The 11,827-nt window shown below is 39.7% G+C and overlaps 2 protein-coding genes across 18 annotated transcripts; both read left to right on the forward strand.

Moving 5' to 3' along the window:
- The first annotated feature begins 1,025 nt into the window (after positions 1–1,025).
- On the forward strand, positions 1,026–4,804 carry LOC126634100 (zinc finger CCCH domain-containing protein 62-like). 17 transcript variants are annotated; one of them, XM_050304583.1, is made up of 11 exons: positions 1,026–1,332; positions 1,463–1,581; positions 1,766–1,880; positions 1,962–2,023; positions 2,255–2,306; positions 2,588–2,699; positions 2,907–3,005; positions 3,092–3,219; positions 3,315–4,031; positions 4,104–4,175; positions 4,320–4,804. In XM_050304583.1, exons 1-11 carry the CDS (start codon positions 1,142–1,144, stop codon positions 4,531–4,533), a joined length of 1,881 nt encoding a protein of 626 aa, XP_050160540.1. In that variant the 5' UTR covers positions 1,026–1,141; the 3' UTR covers positions 4,534–4,804. The 17 variants fall into 17 exon arrangements, with proteins under 17 accessions (XP_050160540.1, XP_050160545.1, XP_050160536.1 ...); XM_050304588.1 differs by having other exon boundaries at positions 4,473–4,804; XM_050304579.1 differs by having other exon boundaries at positions 3,315–4,319; positions 4,401–4,804.
- A 412-nt stretch (positions 4,805–5,216) lies between these two features.
- LOC126634392 (peroxisomal (S)-2-hydroxyacid oxidase GLO4-like) lies at positions 5,217–8,342 on the forward strand. The gene is made up of 12 exons (XM_050304901.1): positions 5,217–5,377; positions 5,677–5,824; positions 5,905–6,029; positions 6,119–6,165; positions 6,242–6,319; positions 6,445–6,569; positions 6,765–6,822; positions 6,936–6,998; positions 7,135–7,204; positions 7,429–7,529; positions 7,700–7,804; positions 7,911–8,342. Exons 2-12 carry the CDS (start codon positions 5,682–5,684, stop codon positions 8,088–8,090), a joined length of 1,095 nt encoding a protein of 364 aa, XP_050160858.1. The 5' UTR covers positions 5,217–5,377; positions 5,677–5,681; the 3' UTR covers positions 8,091–8,342.
- The last annotated feature ends 3,485 nt before the right edge of the window (positions 8,343–11,827 follow it).

Raw genomic sequence — 11,827 nt, forward strand, 5'->3', positions numbered from 1 at the left:
AAGGATTGCATATTTTATAGTTCTTGACCCCCCCCCCCCCCAAGTATTTATTTATTGACTTAAAAAGGATGCCTAAAAGATATTCTACGGCATTCTGAATATTCCTGCAGGCACATCATTTTCTAGAGTTTATAAACCGGCATTCCGTCAATATATCGTAAACTTGTAGCACACTCTAACCCGCCCCCTCCTCCCCCCTCCCCTGTGTGTTGACAAAAGCACTACTCGTGACGTGCCCATGTTTTATCAAAGAGAATATTTGTGTCGAAAAACAAAGACGTCATATTTGTCGTCATGAGCACAAGTATCAACACCAAAAAAAAAAAATATCGAGCTAAACCTACTCCTAACAAGTTGCTGCCTTTTCATCCCCTGTAACATAGGAGGCTTGGGGATCAAGTCAGATGAAGTCAGATGAAGTACAAAACCTAGCTAGAGCTTGGAAATATTCTTATTTAGGGATTCAGCTTGCCGGTTTCGGAATTAAGACAAGGAATGACGAATATGAGAAAAATGGCCTCTGTTTCGTAAAATTTGTGAAAAATGTCAATTGATCCGTAGGCGGGGACGAACGCCACGACGATCGAGATCATTGCTCTGCTTCGACGGAGCTTTTAACGCGACCCCAAGCCAGGCAGGGTTACCCAAATTTAAGCATATCAATAAGCTGAGGAAAAAAAACTTATAAGGATTCCCCTAGTAACAGCAAGCGAACCGAAAATAGCCCAACTTGAGAATCAGACGTGTCACATTTATACCGTGATTAATGCAACCCCGAATATGACCGGACGACTTTTACAATTAATTTGAGTTTAGCTTTCGAAACATATCTGTAAGGTTGATCAAACATGTCACATAATTAGGTGCCTGATCAAAAAATTTATCGTGGGCTTGGGCCCCTTCCTCAATATCTAGTAAAAGAAAAGGCTTGTGAGTCTGTAAATTTCAAAATTTAAATTGTTTTTACCGTTAGATGATTCCAACGGTCGTATAAAACATCCCTCTTTGAGGTGTGTGCAGCGTGGTCTCAGAATTGAGAATTCCCCTTTTTATAATCGTCAATTTCCCACCTTTCCGCCCAAACCTTTAGCTCAAAAGAACCCTTTCTGGTGTTTCAGCAATAAACCAAGATAACCCATCAATGGCTGCCCCTGAGCAATCCAAAAATCGTCGATACGAAGAAAAAGATGAAGACTTGTGGGAAATCGGAGAGTCCGAGTCCGACCCAGAATACGATTCGGATGAGTCAATGAAGGACCCGACTTACAGCATTCTCGAAGAAACCCACGCCAAATTCTCAAATCTCTCGATCAAGGGTAAATCAAAGGCTCGGTTAGTGTCTGGTTTACCTGAAAGAAATCTATGTTAATGGGTTCTTCCATTTGTCTTTAAATTTTGAATTAGTCTATGATTAATGTGTGATTAAGGGTTGGAATTGAAATGGGTATTGTTCGATTTGCAGAATTGTTAAGGATAATGATGTCGGTAGTGAAGCAGAAGTTGATGGACAGGAGGTGGTTGTGCCTGAGCTGGACGAGAAGGATAGACAAAGCTTTGAAAATGTTCAAAAGATTATTGAAGGTTAGCCCAGAAATTTAAGTACCAATGTGGTTCTGTGAATTGTGGGCTAATTTAGGTCAATAAGATGTCAATTTGGCCCAATCGATTGCGAAAATGCACAAATGTGGTCGTTGTCAGTTTTGATAAGTTTGGTTTCTGTTCTTCTCAAAATAAGTTTGGTTTCTGTGTGATTGTTTGGTGGCAGCTAGACAGATTGAGAAACTGAAAGTGGAGCAATGTAAGCTGTACCTTAGGAAGAACGGGTTGAGACTCACCGGAAATAAAGACACGCTTATTCTGCGCATTAAGGAGCATTTAGAGTAATTTCAGCCACTTTGGTAGCTTTTGGAGATCTGAGTTTTTTTTCTCCCCATTTCTGAAGTTTGCTTGTGTTTTTGCAGGATTTTGAATGGTGGGGGTGAGAAGAAGTACCCGGCATCTACCTTTGTTTTGAATTGTAAAGGTATATAATTGATAAGTTTATGGCATATTGTTATTACCATCATTATTATCTTTGGTCCAAAGGCCATGTGTCAAAACAAGGATTGTTCCCTGCTGCCCGAAAATCCTAAGGTCATCTTTTCAATGATATCATTCATTCTGTATGTTGAATTTGCTTTCACTGAGAGGGGTGTACTGAACATTTTTCATTCCTCTATGTTTAACAACTGAAGAGTAATGTGACCATGTCCAGGGGATGCATGCACTGGTGATGTCGTCATGTTTGAACAACATGTTTATGAAATGTAAGCCGTTGTTTGTATTTGTGTTCTTTTGTTTCCTTTTACAATTGGAGATAAACTGGAACAGCATTTGCTCTTTGTTTAAAAATGGGAACTGTTGGAATATGATCGAAGTATTTTCTAGTTGATTTGAAGCGGCCTGAACTATTATCTTTCTCATTAAGACAGGGAATTAGGATGAAGTGAATGTTCATTATCTGTGCTGCTATTCTCTATTCCACTAGCCGCACAAATTGTTACCGTGTGCATTGGTATTCTATTCTTAATCTTTTCTTATTTTGCAGGTTTGACATAGCATCGCGGAGTGGAAAAGGCCCTCCATGTGGAACAAGGATTGTTGCAGGTAGGATTGTGAAAGAAAGCTATGGAGCTGCTAAACAGCAGCACACCTTTACAGTGAGTCAAAGTATCTTATGATTTTTGTTAACGAGGTGCATATGTATTTTTAGATTGAAATAGAGCTTGCATGAAATTAGAGTGGATGGAAAGTAATAAGCACCAGATTTTTAGCTGACTCCAGATTCGTAGCTAGACACCTAGAACTCAATAAGCAAGTTCTTATTTTCATATGCTAAAAGTGCTGTTTTTGTAAATGCTGAGCAGATTGAAGTACTCTGGAGCAAAGGGGAGAAACCACTTCCTCCACTCCATCCCCTCCTAATTAAGGGCCGGAACCTGTACCGGTTGAAAACTTTGAGACAGGTCTGCTCTAAGCAACTTCTGTTCCTTTGTCATCGTTGTCATTGGTAACCATTTTTAAGATAATTAAATCTTGCTGTCAACTGTAGAAATGGGAAGATGAAGGGGAGAGGCAGAAAGTCTTGATGGAAAAGCACTCTAGGGGATCTCTTGCTAGGTCTGACAGGGAAGCACGGGTCCAAGAGAAGGAAATGAGGAAAGTGCTCAAGACAAATCGGTATTAGATCTGATTGCACTAGAAACTAGTTTTTATGTCTGTATTTACTAATTTGTCCCACTTCACTCATCCGTGTTGTCGTTTCTGCACTTCAGGGTTTCAAGAAAGGGAGGACCGAAAAAGAACGAGTCTCAGTTGAACTCAACCTCGGTGCTGAAATCATCTCATCAACCTCAACAATCTGTTTCATTTGTTAACTCAGCAAACCTACATCAACCAGTTGGTATATCAGTTGGTTCAGGAAACATGAAAGCGGGAGCTCAGCAGTTGGGATTGTTTTCTCATTCATCAAAACCAGCAACTCAACCTCACCAATCAGAATCTACTGCCTATTCACAAAAACCAGCCCCAGGACCTCCAGCTATAAGCTCGGGCTTTTTTGTTGATTCCAGAAAAGTGACATTTCAGCCTCAACTGAGAAGGAACACTACAATGCAAGATAGGTATTTCAACCAAGCTTCTCAGAACTTGGATACGAGTACAAATCCAAACAACATACAAAGAGTGTATAATAGAACCGGAGAGGCTCTGGTTAACATCTATGACAACAAATCCAATGCTCATACTGTCCAAGGAATTTCATTCCAGGGTCATCAAAGACAGCCGTTGGCAAGTGTAAACCACTTCCTTCCCACGAGTCCGCGAGGGCAAAAGCTGATGTGCCGACATTATGCTCAGGGTCGATGTTACTATGGAGAAAGACGCAAGTTTTCTCATGAAAATGAAGTGAGGGAAGAGAGGTGGTCCCAGCAGCAAAGTTACTACGGAGAGAGATGCAAGTTTTCTCATGAAAATGAAGTGAGGGAAGAGAGGTGGTCCCAGCTGCAAAGTTACTACGGAGAGAGATGCAAGTTTTCTCATGAAAATGAAGTGAGGGAAGAGAGGTGGTCTCAGCAGCAAAGTTACTACGGAGAGAGATGCAAGTTTTCTCATGAAAATGAAGTGAGGGAAGAGAGGTGGTCTCCGCAGCAAAGTTACTACGGAGAGAGATGCAAGTTTTCTCATGAAAATGAAGTGAGGGAAGAGAGGTGGTCTCCGCAGCAAAGTTACTACGGAGAGAGATGCAAGTTTTCTCATGAAAATGAAGTGAGGGAAGAGAGGTGGCCTCCGCAGCAAAGGAATTTTGAGTTATCATGGAGACAGCGGCAAATTTTCCATGAAAATGAAGTGAGGGAAGAGAGGTGGTCTCCGCAGCAAAGTTACTACGGAAAGAGATGCAAGTTTTCTCATGAAAATGAAGTGAGGGAAGAGAGGTGGCCTCCGCAGCAAAGGAATTTTGAGTTATCATGGAGACAGCGGCAAATTTTCCAATGAAATGAGAGAGAATTACAGGTGCCTCACGTGCAAAGGTGGTTTTAGAGGAAGCAATAGCGGTTCTGGAGGAACATAGTGATTGAATGAACATGAGAAATCTAGCTCAACTAGTTCAATTTTGTTGATATTATTTTGTTTCTCTGTGACTGGTGAACAACGTTTTGGTGAAGCTCAGTAGCTTCCGAGATATGTGGTTCCCGCTATTTTGCTGCAATTGAAACAGCTCTTTTCGTTGTTCCTTGTTATACTAACCGTGAAGTCTCCTGTTGAAGCTTTTAGTTGTGCACCATCTTTTAGATACAAGTATCAAATACCATATGCTTTGATTTTTTCATAAGCATCAAAATATCTCAAGGGATTCTTTTGCCTACTGCAACTGCATCTGATCACAGTTCCCACTCGAAGTTTGCTTGCTGGAGCTGCTGCACCTAGTAACAACTCAAACCACTCTATTGCTCAAGACGGTTAACGGTCTGTCAAGTAGGAATCACTTCCGCTCGCAAGGGCTTTTGGTGGAAGTGCTTTTGCTAGAAGCACAAAAAAATTAAATATCACAGTTCTGTTGCAAAATCATGTCCCATTTCTTATTTGAAACATTGTTGAAAGCGCTTCATTATTCAAAAAATGGAAAAATAGAAAGTAAACCCTAAAGCCAACATGTCTGGGCCCCACATATATAATTTTACCTAATAATTTTCTTAAAAAGGGACAAAATGATCAGATATTCGCTCAGTCCCAAAAACAGAACTAGTCGATCAAGCACGGTTCTCCGTTTCTCTCATCCAAAATTCAGCAAAGAATTTAACCAGCAACAAATCAGGGTTTTGCAAATTTCAACTCACAGGTTAGTCTGTGTTGGTTTGAGTGGATGGATCATCATGCTTTCTTTGTCTAATGGATTTCAAGCAGCTCTCTTAATTGTTTTAGTGCTAATTCTGAAGTTTCATGCTGTTCTGCATATATTTTTGAGGCAGGAAAATCTAAAATTCAGGAGTTTCTGAATATTTGACATTTTAGGATTGTTTTAGCGTAATATGTTTCATCAAACAATGAGATTCCAAGTGAATATACGTTTTTGTAGTTGTCAGTGATTATATGGTGGATTGCTCGAAATCTAGGAGTTGTAAATGTTTATGTTTCCAGGATAAATGGCATCCGAACCCGTCAATGTGAATGAGTACCAAGAATTGGCTAGGCAAGCCCTTCCGAAAATGTACTATGATTTTCACACTGGGGGAGCTGAGGACCAGCACACGCTAAAAGAGAACGTTGAAGCATTTCGCAGAATCACGTAAATGTTTAGTTCTACTGCTGCTAAATGCTCGAAAATATGGTATAATTACATGAGTGATACCTGTGTCTTTGTTCCAGGTTGCGGCCTAGAATTCTCGTTGATGTTAGCAGAATAGATATGTCAACTACCGTATTGGGTTACAAAATTTCAGCGCCTATAATGCTTGCTCCTACTTCTATGCATCAGTTAGCTCACCCCGAAGGTCTAAAATCTAAACTGCCTTCCAAAGAGTTCTCCGTTGAGATTGGTTTAGGATACTAATTTCTACCAGCTCTTTTATATCGAATACAGGAGAGGTTGCCACTGCTAGAGCAGCAGCTGCATGTAACACCATAATGGTATTCTATGAGTTACGACATGCATTGAGCGAATATGCGTTGTTTGGTATATAAATTGTAGTATTTTTCGTTGTAGATTTTGTCCAGTATATCTAGCTGCACTGTGGAGGAGGTTGCTTCCAGCTGCAATTCTGTTCGGTTCTTTCAACTATATGTATTTTTTCACTCTTCAGCTCAATTTTGTTTTACAGTAATATTTCTTTTTATTTCCTTCATTTTTAAGTCTCTATCCTGCCTATCAGATCTCAAGCTGTCAAACGGTACCCTTTGTTTGAACAGGTTTTCAAGAGGCGAGATATATCAGCTCAGATAGTTCGCAGAGCTGAAGAAAATGGATACAAGGCTATTGTCCTAACGGTTGATGCTCCCAGACCTGGTCGAAGAGAGGCAGACATAAAGAATAAGTTTGTCAACCCCCATTTTTTTCTTTGATTGTTATTTCTCCATGCTTTGTAATTTGTTGCTTTTAAAGTATGATTGGAAAGGGAACTTTTCTGTATAATATATCATGTCGAATGTTGTTCTGTTAAATCTTATGTGGTACATCGAATTATATCTTGTGCATCTCGATTGAAACATGATTGTGACAACTGCTGCAGAATGGTAGCACCTCAATTGAGGAATTTCGAAGGCCTTATATCAACCAAAGTAGACACTGTGAGTGAAATAGTTAAATCCTGAACACCTTAGTCCAAATGTGCAATGTTTCTCAGCTGTATCATCCAAGTGAAAGGTTCGTTTTCTCCACACGCATGACACTTTTTCTGCAGGATAAGGGGTCGAACTTGGAAGCTTTTGCCAAAGGGGCCTATGATGCTTCTCTGTGCTGGGAGGTATAAATCAGTAGACTCGTCTGATTGCGTTTTCATATGCTTGTAGACAATCTGTTAGAGAACTTATTATGTGCCGATGTGCTAGGTGGTTTCCTTCTTCTTGAATGCTTAGTTATTGCGTTGTTGGCGTGTGCAGGACATAGGATGGCTGAAATCTATCACAAACTTGCCAATTCTAATCAAGGGGGTACTCACTCATGAAGATGGTAACTGATGATCAAGGCTCCATATTTTGATATCTTACCTTCTGTACATATAAAACTCAAACCGAAAGATCTAGAAGATGTTTTCTAATTCTTCACGAATCCAAAACAGGGCGTGCTTTTTGTTACTCAAACAACCCCATGTTTGAGATACATTGGTTCGATTGTTTAAGTTGACGTACCCCCAATTATCCCTTCTGAATGCCTGTTGTTTTACCATATTTCAGCAAGAAAGGCTGTGGAAGTAGGTGTTGCTGGCATTGTTGTCTCGAACCATGGAGCCCGCCAACTCGATTATACTCCCTCCACTATTTCTATCCTGGAAGAGGTGCAACTCTATCTCTACTTCATCATTTTTTTCTGGCGTAACTTGTTAAGACACGAAAATGGTGTAACTTCCACATTAGAAACGTGCAAATTTTTTTTTTGCTGTTACAAGCTGACTCGAAAACTTCGTAAGAATGTTCAATCACCATATTCTATCCATAATGTATTCAGGTGGTTCATGCTGTTGGAGGAAAAGTTCCTATTCTTTTCGATGGAGGAGTACGCCGAGGAACAGACGTGTTCAAGGCGTTAGCTCTTGGTGCACAAGCTGTCCTTGTAAGAATCATATCCACCACATTGCTTATCAATCTCCTCATATGTTTCCTTAAACTGCTTCTACTATTGTGGCTTTTCTCATTGATCAATGCACATCTTACTGAAGGTGGGAAGGCCTGTTGTCTACGGCCTTGCAGCAGACGGAGAACGGGGAGTGAGGCGGGTGATTGAAATGCTGAAGAACGAGTTTGAGCTCACAATGGCCCTTTCTGGCTGTCCTAGCATCAGGGATATCACCAGGAGCCATGTGAAAACAGAAAGTGATAAACTCCATTCAATGCTCTAATTTAATGTACCGAAAGTGATTTCCGCACACCTATTTTCTTTTCCTCAACGCCCCTATGTATTTCCCTCCTCTGGATTGAATAAATCAAAAGTGTGCCGAAGGAGAAAATAATATTATGCAGAGACGTGGATGGAGTGAAATCATCAGTAAACTGCAGATTCTAAAACTAGCTGTCGTAATTTAACTTTCTTAAAGACAAGACTCGTATGAAAAAACTCCACTTCTATTCGATTTTCTTTAGCTTTGGTCTCATTTGTTTATATTATTTTTCTCCTTCTCATTCGTTTATATGATTGATTGCTTTACGTATAAGTTAACTTAAATCGTTTGGTTTCTAGTCTCATATTGGTTAATCGCTTCGATGTTAGATTTTATCAAACCGTGGCAACGTACCAAATCTCTGAGGAGCAGTTTATACCTAAATAATCAATCATAACAATAAATGGTATCAAGTTAGAAGAAAAATTGAAAAGTAAATTTTTTTCAATTTAAACCATGATGTCAATGCATAGAGAATTTTAGGTCAATTTACCATCCAAGTTGCTTTCACCATTTAATTGCATTTCAAGAGTCATTATCTTTAGATGTAGCCAAAAAAGAAAAAACAAATCTTCTTTACACATGACGGTGTGACGTCATTTTACATACAAACGTTATAATTCGAACTGTTTATTCATTTATAGATGATCTTTACATGATGGCAAAAAGAATGACTGATTCCGTATATAACGTTTGTACAATGAAACGAGGTTACGTTGTCGTGTAAAAAAAATGTATCTTCACACGCAGACTGTTATCCTTAAAATATCAAGAGTGGCCACTAGCGAAAAGAAAAGTTCACTTTTGAACAAAAATTGGCCAAACACGCATTTCATGATTCTATGCTCTTCCACTTTCTCAGGCCCCATTCAGCAACTAAGTTTCCAACTCTCAAATAAGTTTCATCAGTTCATACTGCACTGCGATTACTATACAGGGGGAGCTGAGGACGAGCACATGCTACAGGAGAACGTTGAAGCATTTTGCAGAATCATGTAAACTGCCTGCTGATGTTTACTGTAAAGTAGTGCAGAATAATATTACGCGACCGACTGATTCGTGTGTTTTGTTCCGGGTCGCGGCCTAGATTTTTTGTCGAAGTTAGCTGAATATACATGTCAAATATTGTGTTGGGGTACAAAATCTCGGCGCCGATAATGATTGCTCATACTACAAGGCAGCAGCCAGCTCACCCCGAAGATCTAAAATCTATATACCGCCTTTCAAGAGTTCTCTGTTGAGATTGGGTTAGGACACTAATTTCTACCAGCTCTTTTATATCGAATACAGGAGAGGTTGCTACTGCTAGAACAGCAGGTTCATGTACAGTGGCGGAGCCAGAATTCTGAATGAGGAGGGGCCTTTCACAAATATGTATATATGTGTGTGTGTGTGTGTGTATATATATATATATGAGTGTGTGTAAAACATGTTCACATATGCAATTTGTGTAATCCTCACAAAACTAAAAACATTCTCTTAAATTCAATACTAAGAAGAAAAAAAATGTAAAAACCCAGACAACCAAGTAAGAGGTAGGTTGTGGAAGGCTAAAGAAAATACAAAAAAGTAGAAAAAGAAGGAAAAGGGGGAGAGGTGTGCAAATAAAGAAGGTGGGTTGCTTTAGAAAATTATAGGGTGTATATTACTGTTAGGTGAGAGAATCGAACCAGAAGTGGGGTTGCTTTTTCCATTTAAAATTGCACATCTCTTTTAAAACTCCCCTGCCAAACTTATCGTTTCATTAGATAGTCGAAAAGATTTAAAATCAAAACAGCTTAACGACGTCGTTTGCTTCATCTTCTTCCATGAGGTTCACACCTCAGATGAAGTTAGGATGGGCCGGGGACTACCCTAGTCCCTTGGTGGCTCCGCCCCTGTTCATGTAACACCATAATGATATATGTTTGAGTAACTTACGACATGCATTAAGCTAATACGCGTTGTTTACTATTTGAATTGTAGCTTTTCCGTTGTAGATTTTGTCCAGTAGGTTTTCCTGTACCGTGGAGGAGGTTGCTTCCAGCTGCAACGCTGTTCGGTTCTTTCAATTATATGTACTTGTTCTCGCTTGAGCTCGTTTCAATTTTCGGTTGCTCTGATTTCTATTTTATTAGTTACTATCCCTTCCAGCCTATCAGAGCTCATCAAGCTATCAAACGGAACGGTTTTCTGAACAGGTTTACAAGGGAATATCAGCTGAGATAGCTCGCAGAGCTGAAAAAAGCTGGATACCAAGCCTTTCCTAACTGTCGATGCTCCCAGATTTGGTCGATGGTAGACATAAAGAATCGGTTGTCATCCTATTTTATTACAAATATGTTGTTTTGCTGACACTTATGTTGTTCATTGAATAATATCTTATGCATCTCATGTAGCAAATGCGGTCACAACTGTCGCAGAAGGGTTGAAGCTCGATTGAAGAATTTGGAAGTAAACTTTTTGCGCTGATGAAACTTTGCGTAGCGTAAATCTGTATATTGTGATATATCCATAACGATGAGCAGATATATACACTAAGTGCACAAAATAAAGAGAAAAATAGGCGACATTTATATCTGTGTACGATCCAAGTGAATGTGCATATATATATGACACTTGTTTGGACATTGAAGCGCATAAGTTTTATACTCCTTTTCTGTGCATGTCTTCGTACGCTAGCTATTTCTTTTCGTCTTGAACGCTTGGTTATTGCATCGATTGATTGAGTACGCGGGACATAGGACAGCTGAAATATATTACGAACATGCCAATTCTAATCAAGGGGTCTTACTCATGGAAGATGGTAAGATCAACTGATCCTTTAAGTCGACGTGTGTCGAGATTAGCCCTTCTGATCACGGCTGTTGTTTTACCATATTTCAGCAAGAAAGGCCGTGGAAGTAGGAGTTGCTGGGATTGTTGTCTCGAACCATGGAGGCCGCCAATTTGATTGTACTCCTCCCACTATTTCTGTCCTGGATGAGTGAAACTCTATCAACCGCTGCTTCATCATTTCTTTTTTCCTGTTACGAAATCAATTGGAAAGTTGTATGATAGGAAAGTTGTATGATAAGGTGTTCAGGTGGTTCATGCTGCTGGAGGAAAAGATCCTGTTCTTTTCGATGGAGGAGTAAGGCAAGGGAAGGCGTGTTCAAGGCGTTAACCCTCGGTGCACAAACTGTTCTCGTAAGAATCATATCCATCCACCACTGTTTAACCCTTAAAACTAGTTCTACTTTTGTTGTTCCTGGCCTTATTGATACATATGTGAGAAATTGCAAATGTCGACGCAGGTTGGAAGGCTGGTTACCTACGGCCTTGCAGCAGGCGGAGGACGGGGAGTGAGGCGGGTGATCGAAATGCTCGAGGATGAGTTTGAGCTGACAATGGCCCTCTCTTGCTGTCCTAGCGTCAAAGATATTACCAGGAGCCATGTGAGAACACTAGGTGATCATAAACTCTTTGACCAAAGAAATAAAGATCATAAACTCAACTCCATGCTTTAGTTCTCAACTTTTGGGAGAAATTGCAAATTGTAAACTAGCTAATGTAACTCAAATTGTTTTTTTTTATTTTTTTATTTTTATGAGATGGGTGATTTGAACTTTGAATAATTTTTTGCATAAATGATCTTTAGATGATAATAAACACATTGAATGATTCTGATCACGCTGTTTGTACGGTAAAAATACGTTAATCTTAAGTGGGGTTCTCCC

This window comes from Malus sylvestris, chromosome 9, assembly GCF_916048215.2.
Source record: "Malus sylvestris chromosome 9, drMalSylv7.2, whole genome shotgun sequence".
NCBI lineage: Eukaryota > Viridiplantae > Streptophyta > Magnoliopsida > Rosales > Rosaceae > Malus > Malus sylvestris.

Excerpts from the sequence above, each read along its gene's own strand:
- LOC126634392 (XM_050304901.1), top strand. The coding sequence starts at position 5,682 with ATGGCATCCGAACCCGTCAATGTGAATGAGTACCAAGAATTGGCTAGG. Across the intron at positions 6,999-7,134 it reads ATGCTTCTCTGTGCTGGGAG|GACATAGGATGGCTGAAATC; the intron begins GTATAAATCAGT and ends TGGCGTGTGCAG. Across the intron at positions 7,205-7,428 it reads GGTACTCACTCATGAAGATG|CAAGAAAGGCTGTGGAAGTA; the intron begins GTAACTGATGAT and ends ACCATATTTCAG.
- LOC126634100 (XM_050304576.1), top strand. The coding sequence starts at position 1,142 with ATGGCTGCCCCTGAGCAATCCAAAAATCGTCGATACGAAGAAAAAGAT. Across the intron at positions 1,582-1,765 it reads TGTTCAAAAGATTATTGAAG|CTAGACAGATTGAGAAACTG; the intron begins GTTAGCCCAGAA and ends GTTTGGTGGCAG. Across the intron at positions 3,006-3,091 it reads GGTTGAAAACTTTGAGACAG|AAATGGGAAGATGAAGGGGA; the intron begins GTCTGCTCTAAG and ends TGTCAACTGTAG.